The 20312-nt window shown below is 58.7% G+C and overlaps 1 protein-coding gene across 1 annotated transcript; it reads left to right on the top strand.

Annotated features, from left to right (window-relative positions):
* Positions 1-2983: 2983 nt before the first annotated feature.
* On the top strand, positions 2984-19628 carry RBM38 (RNA binding motif protein 38). The gene is made up of 4 exons (XM_077113243.1): positions 2984-3394; positions 4193-4316; positions 4722-4776; positions 17795-19628. The coding sequence occupies exons 1-4, from the start codon at positions 3158-3160 to the stop codon at positions 18096-18098; spliced, it is 720 nt and encodes a 239-aa protein (XP_076969358.1). The 5' UTR covers positions 2984-3157; the 3' UTR covers positions 18099-19628.
* Positions 19629-20312: the final 684 nt, after the last annotated feature.

The following is a 20312-nucleotide window of genomic DNA, read 5'->3' as shown; positions in this document are numbered from 1 at the left end:
TCTGGGTGCCCACGCCAGGCGCGGCCGCCCCGGAATCTGGACTCCTTCCTCCCGGCGGCTGCCAGCCGGGTCTCCGCACCTCGCGGCGCCCGCAAGTGCTTGGCCGCCGTGCTCCCGTGGGCGCACCTCCGCGCAGGGCTTGTAGGCGGAGCCGGCGCCGTCTGTGCCCCTACCCCAGCGCCGCGCAGGGCGTGTGCGGGGGGCGCCGCTGGCCCTGCCCAAGCGGCTGGGGACAGCCCCCCAGAGGCCTTCCATGTCACAGAAAGGGAGACTGAGGCCCGGCGAAGTGACCCAGCTTGCTGAGCGCTGGCCGCCTTTCCAACCCTCCAGGGCAGGAGTCTAGGACACGCCTTAATGAAAGTGGGACCTTCGGCTGGCCAGGAGCAGTCCCCGCCTCCTCCGCCACGGTGCATTTGCTCAACAAACACGTCCCGAGCGCCATCTGCTCGCCAGGCAAAACCTCCCAGGCACCGGTTCTCATGGCTGTCACCTTCAAGCTGGGGAGAGTGACCTTAAGCAAGTGTATGGGCTGTGGGGCACCAAGAAAAGCCAAGTACAGTGAAGGAAAGGAAATGAAGCAGGACAAAGGGGAAGAGCGTGACTGCACAGGGGAGCTACTTCATATAAATTAGGCAGTCAAGTCCCCTCCCGGAGGTGACACTTAAGCATGCACCTGAAGGGAGCCTTCAGAGATCTGAGGGGGAAACCTGGGCAAAGGGACAGCAAGTGCAAAGCCCAGGGGTAGGAGCAGGCTTGAGGAACCTGGAGCCAGGGGCAGAGGGAGGCGCTGGGGCCAGAGAGAAAAGTGTGTGTGAGGGGATGGGGGTGGGGCGGGGGAGATGGGGTTGGCCCTGTAGGCCTGGAGCTGCATTCCCAGGGTGAGGGGGCTGGGGTGACAGATTGCGGGAGGGAAGGGGCAGACTTCACTGCTGCTGGGGAGGGTGGCCTCAGAGGGTCAAGCCGTCCAAGGTGGGCCAAATTAAGAGTCACCTGGGCAAAGAAGGGGCTGGATGCAGTTAAATCTACTAGCTCCCACAACCAAGTCACTCTGCCTGTGTGACTCGCCAACCCCCTCTGGGCACCTGGACACCGTTTCCAGCCCCTGCAGGCCCCCAGCTCACATCTCCCTAGAGGAGGCCACAGCATTTGGGGCCAAAAGTGACTGCTTAGCTCTGCAATTCCCCAACTGCAGGGGGTGGGGTGGGGTGAGGGGGGTGGATAGGAGCAGTGTCTGGGGTGGGAGGGGCAGGGCCCCAAGAGCCCTGTTCTACAAGGTGGGGTCACCCACTGCTGGTGGTGTGGTCTTCATGGACCAGTGCCGTCCCACGGCCCCCCAGCTCAGAAGAGCTCGGTGCCTGCTTTAGTGCTCTGCTGACCTCTTCAACTTCTTAATAGCTTTGAACAAGGGGCCCCGCATTTGCATTCTGCACGGAGCTGCACATTCTGTCACAGGTCCTGCACTAGGTGAAGCCCGCAGAGGCCCTGCGGAGGGAACCCGGATCCGCCCTCTGCTTGTTATTCCCCCAGGGCTCACCGACCAGGCCAAGGAGTCCCTGACCCCAGTGGAGAAAGGATGGACTTTTGAACAGCCCAGAATGACTTCCTCTGCTCACTGTACCTCCTCAGGGGGCCTCTGGGACCACTCTTCCTCCCCCCGCCCCTCCCCCCCAATCACAGCACCCTGATTTGGCTCCTTTCGGATGGTATATTGTATATTTACTTGCTGGCTTATGATGTGCATCCTAGGGCCCTGAGAAATGACTGTAGCATGAATTAAATGTATCTATAAAACAGAAACCATTTCACCTTATAATATAGTAAATTTTTTTGCATATTTTTCTTTTCTTTTTTTGAAGGTTGTACATTTTTAATTTAAGCATCTTGTGATATATAAAACAAGAACAAGGAAAGAGGGGATTTCCTTTTTTAACAGTATTACTTGGCTACATATTAAATATTAATATATATCAAATCTATAAGAACCACAGTTTAATATACTTCTGTTAGCAACTTAACTGTTTTCACTTTAAAGACAAGATGAAAATCAAAACCTCTGAACTTAAAATTTTCAACTTCAAAGAATCAAAGAATGGCTGTAATTTAAAACAGTATCAATAAAGCAAATGTTCTTATGAGTATTAATGGATGATACTGAAAGAGAATAAAGTATAAACATCTTATTTTGTTCTTAATTTGAAGTTGCCAGTGAAATCAATTATAAACATTTATTCTGAAAGATACTACTGCGAATTCAGGCTGTAGTTTCAAATATTGAAAATGACTATTCAAAATTAAATTTATGGAATACCTAGAAAATGGGCTTAATCGGAACCGGCAGGCAGATTCTTAATATGCATTTGCAATGACTTTTTTAAAGACTTAGAAGACCACTGTATTAATATAAACTCGCTTTAAAATAATCTCCCTTTAGTGTTTTCAGTTGTCACATAGCCATAAACCAAACAATCAAATAATTTCAAATGAACACTTTTAATATTTAGGCAAAACTTCTCATGTGTAAATCAAATTATAGTAGAAAGACAACTACAAACAAGATGCAGTCACTATTTGCATTAACAGCACAGCTGTATACAGTACATTTCTGAACCCTAAGTAGCCCTAGGAACAAATAATTTCTCCATCAACATGATGCATATAACCATTACATTGAATTCACTGGATTGTGTGCCCCGCGACGGCAGGGGCTTGGCCTGTTTAGTACAGGGATGCGTCCCCACTGCCTGGAACAGGGTTGGCGCTCAGTAAAGAAAGACAAATCCGCGCGGCGTCCCCAGGCCGCGACCCGCCCCCTCCACCCGCGCGCGGCCCTTCCCTGCCCCCAACATTCCCACGCGCGCCGAGGCCCGCTGGGAGAGGCTGGAACTACGATTCCCGGCGGCCCCCGCGCACTCGGGGCGGGGAGAGGGCGGGGAGAGGGCGGAGTCTGGGGGCGGGGCCGACTACAAAGCCCGTGGGGCGGGTGGCTCCGCGCAGAGTGCCCGCGGCGTCTGCCCCCGAGCGCATTGAGAGTGGCGTACCCGGTGGAGCGGCCGCAAGTGGACGGGCGGGGCTGCTGGAGGGCGCCCCCTGGCTGTCCGCCGCTCCCCATGAGCTCAGCCTCGCGAGGTCCGGGTCCGTAGGCGGCGGGGCGCCCCCCATGCTGTTGCAGCCCGCGGCGTGCGCCCCGAGCGCGGGCTTCCCGCGGCCGCCGGCCGCCCCCGGCGCCATGCACGGCTCGCAGAAGGACACCACGTTCACCAAAATCTTCGTGGGAGGCCTGCCCTACCACACCACCGACGCCTCGCTCAGGAAGTACTTCGAGGGCTTCGGGGACATCGAGGAGGCCGTGGTTATCACCGACCGCCAGACGGGCAAGTCCCGCGGCTACGGCTTCGTAAGTTGCTCCGCTCGGCCCGGCCCGCACCCCGCCCCGCACCTTATCGCGGTTCCCGGACTCCGGGTCCAGCCGCGGGCGCGTGCCCGGCCGCCCCCCACTTCCCGTGGCGCCCCCCCGCGGCTCACGCACCTGCCCGGCCTTCCTCACCACCTGCCCCTGGCCCGGGTTTAAAAGGGAGACCCTCTGTGTCCAATTAGGATTACTAATTTTGTGAAGGGGTTTTGGAGGACAGACGGCCACGCTCAGGGTGTCTCGGGGCAACAGGCGAGTGAGACCCAGGGTTCCACCCAAGGGTGCCTTGTAGCCCTTTACCCCCCACTCCCAAATTCCCCAGTAGCCCTCCAGCCGCCGCAAACACAGGTCAGCCTAAGTTAAAACAGCTTGAAGACGCGTCTCCTACTTCCCTTCCAACCCCAGTGCTCCTAACCTGGTCCGGTGGGGAAATTCGGGGGCCCCACTAGTGGGCAGAGCAGGCTGGTGTTGCCTGCCTTCGTGTTAGGGTTCGTTTTTTGCCCCGTTCCCCAGGGAATTTTTTCTTCCCTTGAAGGGCATGGTTTCCCAGCCCTTGAACTTGGAGGGGAGGAGCTGGAATCCAGGGTGGAGGGGGGGCAGCCTTGTGGGAGGGCCCTGGGGTCGGAGGTGCCCCCCTACCCGCCCCCACTTACGTCCTTGGTGATGGGCGCCCCCTGGGGGCAGGGAGGGAGTGCAGGATGCTAGGTGCAGCGGTGTTCCTGTCTTCCCTTGCTTCCCTCCATGCCCAGGGAAGCCCCTGACATGTGCATGTGCTCCCCCCAGGTGACCATGGCTGAGCGGGCCGCAGCCGAGCGCGCTTGCAAAGACCCCAACCCCATCATCGATGGCCGCAAGGCCAACGTGAACCTGGCTTACCTGGGCGCCAAGCCACGGAGCCTGCAGACAGGTGAGAACCTGTTTTCCCTCCGTGGCTTTTCTCATTTTCGTAATTCAACCTCCTTATCTTTTGGGTGGAGAAACGCCCTCTCCTACCCCGCAAGTGGCAGTCACCCCTCATGTGCCGATAGAGCTATCACGGAGGGCTCCAAAACCCAGGTCATCCTCCTGGGAGAGAGGAAGTCAGCCTCCAGCCGAGATCAGAGAACAGACAGGCTCCTGGCCTCAGGCACTCAGTCCACCTTGGCAGGGCCCTTTTGTGGTTCCTAGGGAGTGGGGCTGGGAGGGGAAAGAAAGCTGGTATCCTCTTTTGATTTGAGGTAATGGCCTGTGTGGCTCTGCCTCTCTGTGTGTGGGTCCTCCCTGGAAATCGCCCCAGCCTCCTCACTGAGCGCCTGACTGTGCCCCCTTCCAGGCTTTGCCATCGGCGTGCAGCAGCTACACCCCACCTTGATCCAGCGCACCTATGGGTAAGTGGCCGGGACTGGCAGGGGTCAGGGGTGGCTCTCGGCGACAAGGCAAAGCGAACCCATGCTTCCTGGTTCTCCTGGCATGGGCGCCCTCAGTCTCAGGGAGTCTCACTCCTGGGCCTCCAGCCCCGAAGCATTGGTTATGCTCTCCACTGCCATCTTCACATCTGAGAATTGTCACTTTCCCTGACCTTTCAGATGTGTGCTTGTGTTTTGGGGGTGGGGGAGGACAAGCCAGGGAGAACTGAGAGAAGCAGAATGGGTTTCTCCATCCTTGGCAGGGCGGCCACACATGGAGAGTGAGGGGAGAGCATGGATTCTGGAGCCAGTCTGCCCAGGCTCAGATCCCGTCTCCCCGCTTTACTAGTGTTCTGACCTTGAGCAGGTGCTCAGTGCCTCGGTTTCTTCATCTGTAAAATGGGGCTGGTAGCAGTGCCTCTGAGTTGCTGAGCGTGAAGGGTTGAGAACAGGGCCTGGGGCAGGTAAGCGTCCTGGAAGTGCTTGCAGATGCTTCTGTGGCTAATAGGCTGGGCGCTTTTGTGGTGCCTCTCTGACCTGCCAGGTCATTGCCAACTAAGGTCCAGTGTTTGCAAAGCTGCAGCAGGGCAGACGTGATCAAGACCAGATGTCTCCCAGCCCAAGGGGAACAGACTGTGGGCCTTTTGTCAGATGGGTTTCAGAGTAGCCGCCCCACCCCTCTGTCCTAAACCTTCTCCCCGCTTTTTTAAAGCATTTGATGATGTCTGGCAGCTGCCTGGAAAGGACACACACACTTCAGGGGCACAAAGGCCTGGGCCACGTGGCCTTATTTCCCAGCTCCGTGATGGATGTTAGCTACGTGTGCCACTGCAGGGAAAGTATTGATGGGGTTGGGAGGTCCTTTCTCTCAGAGGGTGGGGAGGACAGTGGTAAAACAGGCTGCTCCTTTTAGAACTTCTGGGTTGGCCCTTTGTAAGCAATTGGAGTTAAATCTATACTCTGGGTTTTGTACCTTAAGTGTGGGTGTGCCTCTGCATGTTTGCCTTGTAGAGGAGTGGACAGCTGGAGGGACAGTCTGGTCTCTAGAGAATTATAGCCCAAACGTAACTTAGAGTGGGGGTAAGGGGCCCAGGGGAGGGGATCGGGAGCCCTGTGGGGCCTGGCTCACAGGTGTGACGGGGGAGGGGTGGTATCAGGCACCTGAGAAGATGTGCCTTGCACGCTTGTCCACTTTGTAGGCCATGCGTGTGCTGGCAGGCAGTGAATGTGTGTGCAGAGTGGTCTCCGCGTGGACTGCTGGATATGTGCGGTGGGAAGGGCACCAGCCTGCTGGGGAACTGGCTGCGGCCTGGGCCCTCCCAGCCTGTGTGGGTGGCAGGCAACTTGGTTGCCTATCTGGGCTTCTGTGCCCTCCTGGGACCGAGCTTGGAGGCAGCTGGGAGCAGGTGGTTCTGTGGTTCCCCCTTCCCTGGGAGCTGTTCCATAATTGCCTGGAGCATCCTGGCAAGGTGTTTCGGGACACCCCAGCCTTCTGTCTTCATTCTAGGCTCTTCTCTTTGGGGCTTGGTCTCAGGAGGAGGGTGCTTCTCCAGCGGTGGGTCTTCCTTTTCCATTGCCCAGGCTGTCCTCTCTGTGCCCAGGGGCCTGGGGCCGGGGACAGCTGCTCAGAGTTCAGGGATACTGCCAAGCACCTGTAGCCCTTTCTGGCTTAAAATGTGGCAGTGCCATCCCTGCCCAGGTTCCGTGTCCCAGTGGACCCTAGTGACTTGGCCTTTGGCCTCTGGGTTCTACAGACCTGGGTTCGTATCTAAACCCAGCCACTTATTGACTAGGTCTGCTGTGGCAAGTTCCATCCCCTCCCATGCCCGCATGTTCCTCATCTGGAAAGCGGGAATAATAACCATTTAAAACAGGACTCAGGGCCTGGGGCTGGGTGCCCCATCCTGCACGCACATTCTCTCCTGTCCTCAGAGCAAACCTCTGAGGGAAAGACTGATATTAGTTCCACTTCATAGATGGGGAAACTGAGATGGGACCTGAACCTGGGAGGCTGGCGTTGGAGCCGTCACCCTCAACCACTGCTTTTGGACAGGGGGCACTTTTGCCCCTCACAGTCCTAGTGCCCCGTCGGGCTGGCCACAGAGCTCACTGCGTTTGCTCCCTCCCAACTGCAGGTGACATTTGTAACCAAAGCCACGGGCTTGCCATTTAATACCTGTGCCTCAAACTCCATTTGTTGGTTGCCAAGGGACGGGGACCCAAACGGGGACAAGGGCTCAGACGGACTGTCCAGCGTTTTGCTGCCAGCGACTGTGATCCTCCGTGCCGAACCGCCTCCCACCCCAGTCCTGCTGGGATCCAGGTGGCAGAGCGTCTCCAGGGCATGGACCCCGGGGGTCTGCTGTCTGCTCCCTGCACCCATCTGCCTGCCAGGTCAGAGACTTGGACCATCAGCGTCCTTTTTGTCTTTGCAAACAGTCAGGCCCCAAGTGCGGCTGGGCCTGACTTAGCAGTTGGCTTGGTCAGCTGGGGGCTGCGGTGCCCGGGCCTGCAGCTGGCTGGTGGCAAGGTGGGAGCCGCCGGCTGAGCCGGCTCAGTGTGTCAGCCCGTTAACCCCTCTCCAACCCGGGCTCTGTGGGCCCAGTGACATGCATTTAACACTTCTAAAGACCCACAACCCGGGGTCCTGGCAGTATCTTCACTTGTCTGGGTCATAAGCAACAGCCAGTTTAGAAAGATTCTGCAGAGAACTTTTACACTCTGTGTTATTTGCTTGGATCTCCTTGCCTTGATTTTTTTCTTTTTTTAGTGGAATGGGATTTTTCAGGACCTCACTCAGCTGACATTTCCATCACGTAACTATTTATAGGGCCGAGGTCGGGGTTGGGAGAAGCCTTCCTTGGCAGATGACAAGCTGGCTCATGCCAGTTCATCCTGGTCCCGGAGCACTTGGAAACTCTCCTTGAGTTTGATTTGATGGGCCTGTGGCGTCTCTAGACACAGGCTCCCTCCCTATTCTTCAGGGGTCTCACTGCATGCTTGATGGCTGTTTGCTGCAAGCCCTTCCTTGACTGTGGTTGGGGAAGCTCTTGGGGTACTGAGACCATGGGACGGGGTCTCCCAGCCCTGGAGGAGTGAGGAGCCTCCAGACTGAGGGCTAACTCAGCTCAGGTTTGGGGCTCAGCCCAGCCCTTCTCTGGCCTCTGTCTCCCCATCTGCTATGTCACATAGCAGGCACTGTGACAGCCCTTCAAGGCTCATGGGAAGAGCTCGGTATTGTCATCCCTGTGCCTCTCAGTATTGTCATCAGCCCCGTGCTGGTGCCTGTTGAGTCATCTGCAAAATGGAAGCTCAGAGCGATGGAGAAACCTGCTTGAGCTCATGCCTTGGGGGTGATAGGCCCAAGTTGCAGGTCCGCAGCCCCTCCCCTGAATCCCACTCTCTCTTCCAATGTCCCCCCCACCCAATCCTTGCTCTTCCCATTGGCCCATTTGAAAGCTCTTGGGATTAGTCAGAACCTCAGAGCCCCAGAATTGACGATGGCCTGGGACCCTCCCCAGGTGAAGGCACAGGCACATCCCACCTGGCGTGTAGTTCACAGACCCCTGCGTCCTTCTATGGAAGGTCCTCAGTGCCCAGGTTGAGATATGCTGCCCTGCCGTCCCCAGGCGTATGCACACCCATGTGTGAGTGGAGCACCTTTCTTTCCCCCCAGGCCAGAACAGAGGCTGGCAGGAAGACACATTGGTTCCCTTTGGGTACACGGGGCTGGGCGAACATCAAGAAGCTGTTCCCAGAATTAGTCGTTCATTCAGTGAGTTATTTGTTGAGTGCCTGCTGTATGCCAGGTACTTTGGGGCGTGAGAAAGACACGGTTCCCAGTGTCAACCCCCACCTCCCAGCAGAGGCCACACAGCAGCAGTGGGTCTGTGCACATGTGTGCACCAAGACCTCATGGCAGTGTCATGTAAGGACGTCACACGAGGGAGGGGCCTGAGGTGGGGGCGGGGTGCTCTGCATTTTGATCAGAATGGTGGCTGTTCGAGTGTGGGTATGTGATAAAGACATCCTCCCCAAATGAGCAAATGCAGAAAGTGGTGACATCCGCCCAGGGCCCTGCCTGGGTCTGCGTGGGGCGGGCCAGCAGAGGCTGTGCAGGGGAGGCAGGGTGGGGTACACAGGGCGTGCAGATCTTGCAGTCTGTGGTGACTCCCAAATAAAACGTAGAAAGCCGGGGAAGGGGCTTGAGAGTGATGTTGGAACTGGGAGTGACGTCAGCACAACTGGAAAAGATACTGAGGAGCAAAGCAACCGACTCCTGGCTCTTTGAGTCCCTAGGGGGGAAGAGTGTCCAATGCCACACCTACTGGGGAACAGAGTTTCAGCCCCACACCCAGCTGGAGGGCAGAATTCTGGTCCTGTGGGTACCTGGGGACAACACCTGGCCCAGGGAATGTCAGGTGCATGACCAATGGGGAAGCGGCAGGAAGTGAGGCCGGGGCTGGGAAGAAGCTCGTCCCTCTCCCCTCTGGTGTCCTGTGGCTTGTTTATGCTCTGGGGGCTCCGCTCGGTAGCTGGGCTGCTCCCCCACCGTGGCTTCCTTTCGGACAGCTCATCTGGAGCCAGCTGTGGGTTGGCACCGTGGCCCTCCTGGCAGGCGGGGGTGGCGAGTCACGGCCTGGAGAGGCCCTGGCCCACCTGTTGTCTGTGGGCATCGGCTTTAACAGAAACCAGCCCAAGGGTGGTGTCTCAGGCTCCTTTCCAAGGATGAGCTCCTTGAGTGCCCCCTACCCCTCACCTCGGTAGGAAGCCCTCGAGCTCTGGGTCTGGGCCGGGGTTCCCTTCAGGGGATGTGGATGCCAAGACACGTGGCTGTCACCCTCCCAGCATGTTTTGGTGGACCAGGCTGGTGCCTTTAACTGCCCCGCTGTCTGCCCCCCGTTCTTGTCACTTTTTACCTTTGAACCTCAGTTTCTCCACTTTTCAGATGAATATGACGAATGCTGTTAAAGGGGAAAAGGACCCCCTGACTCCTCTGATGTGGGCAGAAGAAGGGAAGCTGTGCTGTCAGCATCTTTGACCACAAACATGTTTGCTTTGTGCTGGGCCAGGGGTACCAGGGGAGAAAGTACCAGAGGAGAATGGGGGCCGGATCCCAGCTGGTAACTGTAGAGCATCCTGCAGGGGGGTGGGGAGAGAGAACGGAAGTCAGCAGTACCTCAGATGGTGACAGGAGCTGCAGAGGAAGAGGGGGGCGGCGGTTTTGGGTATGTGTGGGGGGGGGAGTGGGGAGGGGAATGGCGACCTGTGCCTGTTGTGTGACGCAGTAGGGAACCACCTGGGTGGGAAGCCACAGCTCCCCAGCCTCCCCAGCTCCCTAGCCTCCAGTGCCATGTAGTGCCTGGTTCTTCCTGTGAGTGGTTTGGGCCAGGGCGGGCTGTGAGTGTGGTGGCGGGCTCTGCTGCAAGCATCCCTCTGGCTGCAAGTTGAGCCCAGGCTGCTGGGGGCGAGGGTGGCAGCCCTGTGATCTGGGTGTGCAATGGCCTGGGTGGGGAGCTGTGTGAGAGCGGGGTGGGTTCTGGAGGTATCTGCCGGAGTGTGAAAGAAGGAGCAGTGCAAGAAGATTCCAGAGCTCTGGATTGACCCTGAGTTTGCTGAGGAGGCTGTCGGGGGAGCAGCACAGGAGTTCTAAGTTAGAGTTGAGATTCTGTCCCAGGGCTGGGTACCCTCCTATCAGAGAGAGCATTTTACCTACTGCTTGACCCCCCTGCCCCCACCCCAGGCCTGTCCGACTTTTCTGAGGGAGCAGTAGAGAGCCTGGGTGCCCCAGCCCTGGGCAATCCTGGGACACCCTCCTGGCCGTGACCGGCTCTCTTGCCTGCCCTGGGCCGGCCATGCCCAGGGGCCCCTCCCACGGCCTGCGCTGTCCTGGGTCCGCTGCCCGCTGCAGCTGCCCTGCACTCTCCTGGGGCCTCTGGCTCAGGCAGCTGCCATGTCACTTTCCAGCAAGCCCTGAAAAAGTAAAACAGCTCATTTGCCTTTTTATTTTTACTTTCAAAGGTATCTTAGCTTTCAGAAAACAGGGAAGTGATTTAGTTTTGGCTGTGAGTTTTGCTTTGACTGGGCTGGGCAGTATCTGGCCACCTGTCTCCTGGGTGCTTTTTGTGGGGGCTGTTGTCGGCACCCCCCACCTTGGTCCCCACCCCCGGGGAGTTCTCCGACTCCTGTGGTCAGAGGCCTTGGCCTGCTGCGTTCCTGGGGGCTGTGACTCCTGAGTCTGAAAGTAGCCAGGGGCCCTGGTGGAGGTTCCCTTGTGCATATGGCACCCCTGTTTTACAGATGGGGAAACTGAGGCCAGAGAGGGCTGAGTGACGTGTCCACATGGCTAACGGCCAATGTGAACTTGGGGTTCTTGCCCCTGGACCCCTGCGTCTTCCATTCAGGCCGAGTTAGCAGGTGTGGAGCCCTGGGTGTACTGGGCTGGGGGCAGGGGCCTTGCCCTGTTCCCCCACAGGAGGGCTTGTCGGACGCTGCCAGGGCAGGGTCCCTCTCGATCCCCCATCCTAGGCCAGTCATCCAGGGTTCCTCGGCCTTCCCCCCAGCTGTAGTGAGGGAGGCACAGGGTCAGTTCATGGCAATCTCACGCCTTGAGAGGGTCGAGCCTTTTCAGCCTTAACAGTGCCCTGCCGCAGCCCCTGCATGAATTGGGGGGATTCAGGTTGCCTAGGAAGTGGAGAATTCCTTTTGCTGTCCTTCCCTAGTCACCCCACCCCAGGCCTTGGGCACACGGTGGAGGGGCTGCCTGCTGGGCCTTTTGGGCTCTGCCCATCTGTGCCCATCCCACCAGCCCCTGAGTTTTCTCCTCTCCCCTTTGGTGTGTTTTGCACAAGTGGTGGGATCAATTCTTCTGGAAAGCAGATTGATGTCTTGCATAAGTACCCTGGGTCTTGGTAAGAGGGACTCCACAGATTTTCTGAAGAAAAGAAGACGCAGGAATGAAGGCACTGTTTAGATAGTGCTAGAGAAACTGAGCCCCTAAGGAGGTTGAAGGATCTGGGGTGTTAAAATGAGTCCCTGAGGAAGGATGGAGGTAGGTATTGGACTGAGCTCCTGAAGAGGCTGTAGGAGCCGGAGCCCTTTGCCTAAGCCATCACTTGATGTCCCCAGATGTAGAAGTGGCCCTGCAGTGGACAGCTGTGCTGAGGGCTGCATTCAGAGCAGCCTTGGGTGGCCGGAGAGCGAGTCCCATCACTGGATGGTGAGGCAGATGTTGGCCAACGGGTGAGGGTCATCCCACCTGCAGAGCGCCTGGCCATTCTGGGTGGCTAGTCCGGTTTTCCCATCAGGCCCCTTGGCAGTGCCTGCTCAGGCCAGGGTGGATGCTCCAGTGGGACACGGACCTCTGTCCACCACCACGCCTGACTGGCCCCACCCTTCTGGAGTGTTCAGTCCTCAGAGCAGCCTGGTGGGAGTGATGAGCAGTCCTAGAGGCAAAGTCGGAGGCTGCAGGCACCCAGCAGATGCTGGAGCCGAGTTGGCAGCTCTGCCTCCCTTGCAGGGTGCCCTGGGGTCTTCCCCACTGCAGACCTGCTGAGCAGAGCTGCACCAGCCTTTGACTGCTTGAGGCTGTGTGGCTCCCAGTGCTTTCTGAGGGGCTGTGAGTCCTGTTCCTTGACCTGGTGGGGTGCCATTGCTATCCAGAAAGCCTGCAAGGCAGTGGCCCTGCTTTAGGCGCTCAACCCCCAATGGATGTGTGCTGGATGCCTGGGACCCCAAGGGTGGGACAAGGTGCCTGCCCTCCCAGGGCTTTCCTTCTCACGTGGAAAACAGTACCTGAAAAATCAAGCAGGCAGTTGCAGACTGTGAGAAGGAAATAAGGCCGGCTGGGATAGGGGCTGGAGCTTGTCTGGAGGTGGGTCGGGGAAGGTGCCCTGAAACTGCAGTGTGAGCTGTGAAGAGAAACTGCAAGCAGTGGCCACAAGTGCAGAGGCCTTGCAGTGGGGAGGAGCTTACCAAGGCTGGGAGCAGAAGGGAGCCGCAGGAGGGGTGGGAGTGTGGTGAGGGGACAGCAGGGGACACGGATCATGTATCACGGGGCTAATTTGGGTTTGGTTCTGGACTCAGTGCAAGGCTCCTGGAAGGCTCTTGTCCTGGGAAAACGTCTTCTTTATGTTTTCAGGCAGGGCCCTCTGGCTGCTGGGTGGGTGGTGGGGCCAGGGAGGCAGCAGGGAGATCTGGGGGAGGCTAAGGCATCTGGCAGGAGGGTTGGAGGCTTGGCCTGGGGCCACTGGTAGAGAGCAGATGGGATTGGAGAACTTCAGGGAAGGAATTGGAGAAATTCGCTGGTGACTGAGGGTGGCAGTGGACTGCCAGATGGGAGAGGAGGCAGATGCCTGGGGGTCATCCTGGTGGATCTTTACTGAGCCGGGGAGGGCAAGTGGGCCCCACGGAGGCTCCTGCCATGGCAGGTAGGTGGATAGACGTGTTTCTGGCAGATGAACCCAGGTGGGGAGCGCAGAGTTTAACCAGGGCCTGGCTGAGGTGGGGAGGCTTGGAGCTGCCAGGCCTGCCCCCTTCCCAGAGGCCCAAAGATCAGGTTCATGGGGGCTGGCGGCCTGACCTTTCTAAGCCTGGAATTTGCTGGAAGCGCATGCCCATTCTGCTGTGTTCTTGCCTGAGGGCTCATCTCTGTGTCTGTGTCTCTGTGTCTGGGTATCTGTCCACCTTTCCAACAAATGGTGCTGGAGCAAGTGGCCATGCACAGGCGTCGTGGCCTCCCTCGCAGCCTCTGGCGTGTGGGCAGCTATGGAGACGAATTCCCTGCGCTTGCCTTTTGCTTTGTGTCTGTAAGGCTGGCCTGCGGGGTCTTCAGCCTCAGCACATTGCTGGGTCATTCTTTGTTTTGGGACCGTCCTGCTCACTGTATGGGATGGGGCTGCACCCCTGTGCCTACCTTGGGTTGCCATGAGCACTCTTCCCTGTGCCAGCCAGCACGTCTCCAGCCCTTGCCCCTTGCCCCTTGTCCCCTGTTCCCTGGGGCTGAATTGTGCCCGTTGGGAACTGCTGTGCTTTGGAGGGTCTCACTGTAAGACCCTGCAGGTCAGACCCATTTTACAGATGAGGAAATGGAGGCTTGTTGTGGAGTTTGTCTCAGGGCAGAAACCAGGCCTAAGATACAGAGAGAACCTGCCCAGAGACCGGCTAGCAAAGGAGTGCTTGCCCCAGGCCATTCTCTTAAAAGCCTTTGCCCCCTGCCCCCCCCCCCCCCCCTTGGCTGGGCTGGGAGCTTAGCTGCACAGAGCTCAGAGTGGAGCTGTCACAGTGCTCAGTTCCGGGAGATGTCCAAGGACCTTGGGGAAGTGTTCCTGAAATGTGGCCTGGGACCCCAATACCGCCCCCACCCTTGCCTCACCCCCACAGCTCTGGGCCCCTTCTTCTCTGCTCATCTGGTAGTCTATCTCTCTTTGTCTCTTTCTGTGTCCTTCTCTTTCCTGCTTTCCTTCAGTCTCTCTGTTTCTCTTTCCCTGCCTCTGTCTCTCTCCCTTTTTCTCTGATTGTCTCTCTGTCTGTCTCTGTGTCTCTGTACTCCTCATCTCTGGAATGGTGGGTAGACCAGTCTGCTGGGCCAGATTCTTGGGAGAACAGTGTGTGAGTCTGTGCTGTTGCTAGGGATTCCCCTCCTTTCGGGGCGTGTTTGCTGAGTGCTGTGTGGGGGCTGGGCACAACACCAAGAACCCTGCAAGGCGGGTCCAGTTTACATGGGAGCCTGGGACCGTGGCCTCCTTTGCCAGCCTCCACCGTGTTCTGTGGCGCCTAGGGCAGAGCCCACCTCGATGTGGCCCCACCAGAGGACTGTCGTCCCGCCCCTGCCCGATGGGGCTGTCACACCTCGTTCTTCCCTTGGGCCTTGCGGGCTGGCTGGCAGAATTCAAGTGGCTGCCTCTCAGCCCCTTCCTTTCATTTGGGGGTGGGGGCACAACACACCGTGTCAGGTGCAGCTCTGTAGCTGCCCTGAGTCCTCTGAGTGGGGCCAGCAGAAGTTGTAGGGTCTAGAAGTAGGGAGGGCAGAGTCATGTGTTAACTGGAGTGGCTCTCCCCTCTGGGCAGCGTCCTGACCTCCAGGCCTTCCTGAGGTCTAAGCTGGCCCCCAAGGAGGGAGGCCGGGACCAGTGGGCCCAGCTCATGCCCTGGCCAGTCCCTGTGGGCAGCTGCTGGAGCCCTGGGGCACTGCCGCGGGCGGGTGGAAGCAGATGCGCTTTGTGCCCATTCACTTCCACTTCCTCGCTGTGGGGCTGGGTAAGTCACTCGGCCCTCTCTGAGCTCTCTGGGAAGTGGGGTAACACCAACACCTATTTTATGGCTTCAGGAATGCTTTACTGTAGGGGCTTCGCGCGTACAGGGCGTGGGGGGAGAGCGTTCAGGGGCATCGTCTTGGTGCATGTATCCCCTCCTCTGAGGCCTTCCCTACCATTTGTCCTTTCTGCTCTCCTGCCTTCCTGGGAGCTACAGCTCCTCGGTGTGTTGATCGATTTGCTTTTTGTGCCTCTCCCTCACAATGTGGAATCTGAGCCCTGCGGCTCAGGCTGTATCCCGGTGCAGCTAGTGTGGGCACATACAGGTGTCACACATGCGTGCAGACAGAGTGCCACACAGCTTAGGAGGCCGAGGTGGGATTCGAATGCAGGCCTGGCCCTGTTCAAGGCTCTTGTTCCCACCTGGGGGGCAGCGGAGGTGAGGGGGAGGAGGTGCTGCCACCCCCCATTGTGAGCCTGTTCCTGGCAGAAGCCACGGGACAAGCACCATAGAAGGTCGCCCGCGTGGGGCTGCAGGCGAGCACTGCTGGTGCCAGCTTGGGCGTGCTGCCATAGCAACCACTGGGGTGGCTGCCGGGGGGAAGGTAAACAGCAGGGTGAGGGTGACGTGGTACCAGGACTCCTGGACAGGGCAGCTGGCAAGGACCCACCACTCAGGCATGGGGCCAGTGTGGCCCAGCCGCCCCCTCCCAGGGGGTGCTGCTGGGTCCATGGGAACCAAGGGTGGGGTCAGTCTAACCTGGCCTTCAGCTTGGGCCTCCCATGTCCCCATCCCAGCCCTGCCTGCAGCCTGCTCTGCCCACAGCGCACTCTGCTGAACCCTCTCCCCCACCACAAAGCTTCGCTCTTGGCTCGGGATTTGTTCCTTTTGTATAATTTTTTATTGTGTCAAAATATACCAAACATAAAATTTACCATTTTAACTACTTTAAAGTGTGCAGTCCATTAGCATTAAGTATATTCACCAGGTTTTGTAGCCCTCACCCCCAAAAGAATCCCCGTGCCTGCTGGCCGTCACCCCCAGCCCCCCTGGGACCACCAGGCTGCTTTCTCTCCATATGGATTTGCCTATTCGGGATAGTTCGTAGAAATGGAATCATGTAGCATGTGTTTCTCTTGCTCAGCATAATGTTTTCATGATTCATCCGTGTTGTAGCAAGTGTCAGAACTGCATGCCTTTTTAGGGCTGAGTAGTATTCCTGGGGCGGATGGAGCACCTTCTGTTTATCAGTGTGTCTGCTGGAGGACACTTGGGCTGCTTCCCCTTTGGGACTGCGGTGAATAGTCTGAGCGGCCGGGAGGGAATGTTTTATCTTTCTTTCAAAGCAGAGCCTCCTTGGCCTGGGGGCAGGGCAGGGATACTGGGGCGGTGGCTCAGGTGCAGGTGGAAGCTGGGGTCTGCACGGTGGCCCCTTGCATAGCTCAGGCCCACAGGCAGTGGTGGGCGGGAAGAGGCGATCAGCCTGTGCCAACACTGGGCGGTGTCCTCCAGGCCTTCGTCCCGTGCTGGGTGCCAGGGTGGCAGATGGGCCACGAGGCCCCAGGAGATCCGGCCACATGCCTGGGGCCACCCCACGGCTGGGGACAGAGCAGGCCCCTGCTCAGACAGCCTAGTCCCAGCGCCCTCAGACTGACTTGCTTCTCCATTTGGCCTCCCTAAGCCTCAGTTTCCCCATCTGTAAGACCAGGAATTTATCCCTGTACTGGGGGGCTCACGCCCTAGCCCCTCTGCCCCCCTCAGCTATGGGGTCTTGGGCAGGTCCCTTGACCCCTCTGGGCTCAGTTCTACGTTTTGTGGAATGGGAGTCACAACATGATGACCAGCCTACCGGGGTGCTGACGACCCGACCGGTCTCGGTGTGCAGGATTGAAGGCAGTGTGGCATTGGTGCGTGTGGGCAGTGACTGCTGGCCACTGTCACCAGGGCTCTTAACCTCCAGGTGCCTATATTTCCATGTCATCATCGTCATAACTGCCACCTCCGTTCCTCACTTGTGCCTTCACGCACTCTGCAGATGTTCGTTGCCTGCCTCCTGTGTGCTAGGGACTGCGCCACAGGTGAAACCAAAGGTCGGGAGGAGCTGGGGGCATAGACCGTGGCACGGCCAGTAGTATATTTCATAGCTTTGTCACTTGGTAGAGAGTGCTGGGAACAGAGCAGGGAAGGGAGGTGCCAGGCCAGTGTCATGGAGCAGCAGTGTGGGGTGCACCCCAGGGCCCCCATGCTGGAGTGGCCGCTCCTACATCACCATCTTGAAGGTCTTAATGACCTTGAAACAAGGGGCTCTGCCTTTTTCTTTTGTCCCCGCTACCACATCATGTAGGTGGTTATATGGGGGGTGGGAGGGGGGTGGGGATGCAGCCAGGGTGGATCTCACAGAGGGGACTAAACTTTAGATTTTTAGAGCAGGCTTAGTTTTACAGAAAAACTGGGCAGAGAGACCCCTTTTACTCTCCCGTACCCTGCATGGGAAGGAGATGTTTGAATGTGGACTCAAAGGAGAGGAGAGGAGCCGTGTAGCCAGGTAGGTAGCAGTGGGCACCAGGGCGCACACTCAAGGTAGCAGGAAAGGCTGTGCAAAGGCCCTGGGGCAACAGTGTGGCTGGTGCGGTTGGGAACCCCACTGCCACTGCTGGTATTGTCACCCTCGCTTTCAGGGCTCGTGGGCACCTCCGTCCCCCCAACCTATCCCCCCATGCTGAGCCCTTTCTGCTTGGCCCCACAGGCTGACCCCGCACTACATCTACCCGCAAGCCTTCATCCAGCCCAGTGTGGTGGTCCCGGCCGCCCCCGTGCCCTCGCTCTCCTCACCCTACATCGAGTACACACCGGCCAGCCCCGCCTACGCCCAGTACCCACCGGCCACCTACGAGCAATACCCCTACGCCGCCTCGCCTGCCGCTGCCACCAGCTTCGTGGGCTTCGGCTACCCGGCCGCCCTGCCACAGGCCCTCTCGGCCGCGGCCCCTACGGGCACCGCCTTCGTGCAGTACCAGCCGCAGCAGCTGCAGCCGGACAGGATGCAGTGAGGGGGCCCCCGGGGACCGTGGCAGCGGCGCCACCCGCCTGGCGGACAACAAGCCAGGCCAAGACGGGCCCGCGGCTGGGGCCCCAGATGATCCGGCGGGACCCACCCTCGAGAAGGTCCCTGAGACTGCTACTCCTTGAGTCAGAGCCCCACCCTGATGTGATGGGGGGGGCCTTAAAAAGCAGGAATGACTGAAAAGCTGTTTCAAGATGCAGCGCCCAGCTGGTCTCAGCCGGCTGCATCCTCCCTCACCGTCCTTGCCTCTCGCTCTGCGCCTCAGGTCCCCGCGGGCCCGGCCCCCAGCCTCCGCCACCCGGCCCTCCCTCACGGACCCTTCCCGGGCCCCAGCCCCACTTCGGGCTCCGCGGAAACTTTGTCACATTCAGAGGTGCCTTAACTCCAGGGAAACCTGAGAAAGAGAAGTCAGGTGGCTATTTATTGCGACTCGATCCGCACAAGCTGGGCCGCGTGGGGAGCTCCGCCCTGCCGACTTCGCCTCGCGTCCTCAGTTACTGCACGGGGGCGGCTGCTCCAGGCCCCCCAGCCCCGAGGGGAGGCCACGTTCCTTTCAGTCGAAGCACTGCAACTTTTTTTTTTCTTATTGTAATTGTTTTGCTATTAAGATGATTTCAAAAAGCCAGTGTATTTTTGAAGCGGAGACTCCCGCCACCGAGAATCCAAAACCGAGTTTTGAATTTGAGAGACTCACTTTTGTGGATGGTCCCGCCCCAGGCGACGACGACAATATTTCTGCAGGAGGCCGTGGCTGTCTTTACCCCTCAGGGTGGGCCTCAGTGGGCCAGGCGCCCCGTGTGGCCCGGCCGTGGCACAGCTGTCTGGTGCCACCTGCCTCGGTGGGGGGGGCAAGATGTGGCCACCCCCCAGATAGGAAGCTGCTCCCGAAGCTCATCCCTGAGGCTTGGCCCCTCCTCACCCCGCCCTGGCTGCCCCACCCGCTGCCGTGGGAGGGCAGAGGGAGGAGGCACGCGGCATGCTTTCTGGGGGTCAGGACTCCGGCCAGCAGGGAGGGACGCTGAGCCGGGGCTGTGGGTGGAGGCCGTGTAGCCCCGGCCCCCTTGCCCCCTTTGCGGCCTGCCCCGGGCCAGCCTGAGCTGGGCTGGAGCACACACCCCTGCCAGGGTCCTCGGTCAGGAGCCCCGTGAGAAGTTCCAACACCCATGACAAGTTTTGGGGGGGCTGGGACATCTAGAGGAGGCCCCCAGCCCCTCCCCAGAGGGGGAAGAGGGAAGAGGGAGATGAGGAAAGGGGACCCCGTGCAGACCAGGGGCAGAGGGAAGCCGGGGCTACTCGGCTCCGACCTGGGAAGGGCAGGGCTGGGGGTTTGGGGGCTGGGGACGTTCCTTCAGACCTACCTCAGGGGACACGGGAGGCCTCAGGGAGCTGACGCGCACACGCTTTGTGGCACGCCCGGTACAGAGTCGAGCCCCAGAAAGTAAAGTTAGCTAAGATTATAATATTTTTATTAGAAAGTTCTGATTATATAAATAAAACTTGTTTTCTTTAAAGAAAAGCTGGTCTGCGGTTTTTCTCTCAAAGCGGGAGCCTGAGACCCCACACCCATCTCGCCCCCAGTGATTGTGGCCAAAGCCTCTCCGGGTTCCCGTTCAAGCTCCACCTCCCATGTCCCACCCCCCAGGCCTGGAGCGGGGTCTCCTAACTCACAGCTGTGCCCGAGTACCTCCTGGGCACCGGCCTCGCTGCTGGCCACTGGCCATGTGGAGGGACCCTTGTTCAGTCCCCTCCCCTGTTACTGCCCGTGGAGATGGGAACTGAACTGCCCCCCTGCTTTCCTGGCCCTGTGGTCAGGTCTACAGGCACCCCCGGTTTACCGGCCCGAGGTGGCAGGGGACTGCCTGGAGTCCCGTTTGGGCCAAGCACCCTCTCCCTGCCAGGTTTGGCCACTTGAGTGGGTGTCTGCCCGGTATCCTGCTCTGAGACAGACATGGCCAGCTTGCCCATATTGAGGGTCCCCAGTTGGTGGCACTGCTCCCCACCAGGACAGACTCTTTGAGGTCCACGGGGAGCAAGGTGGGCTCTGCAGAGAGCCAGGGCAGATGGGCCATTGTTTCTGCCACCCTGCCCCTCTCTCGGTCCTTTGCAGCTGAGGTGGCCCAGGGGCTTGGACTGCCTGGGATGGGAGCACTTGAGAACCAACCTGTGCCCCTGCCCAATCCTGCAAGGGTTTAGAGGCACA

Source organism: Tamandua tetradactyla, chromosome 1, assembly GCF_023851605.1.
Source record: "Tamandua tetradactyla isolate mTamTet1 chromosome 1, mTamTet1.pri, whole genome shotgun sequence".
In the NCBI taxonomy this organism is placed as follows: Eukaryota; Metazoa; Chordata; class Mammalia; order Pilosa; family Myrmecophagidae; genus Tamandua; species Tamandua tetradactyla.
Note: the sequence above shows the minus strand (reverse complement) of the source record. Positions and strands in the feature narration are given on the sequence as shown.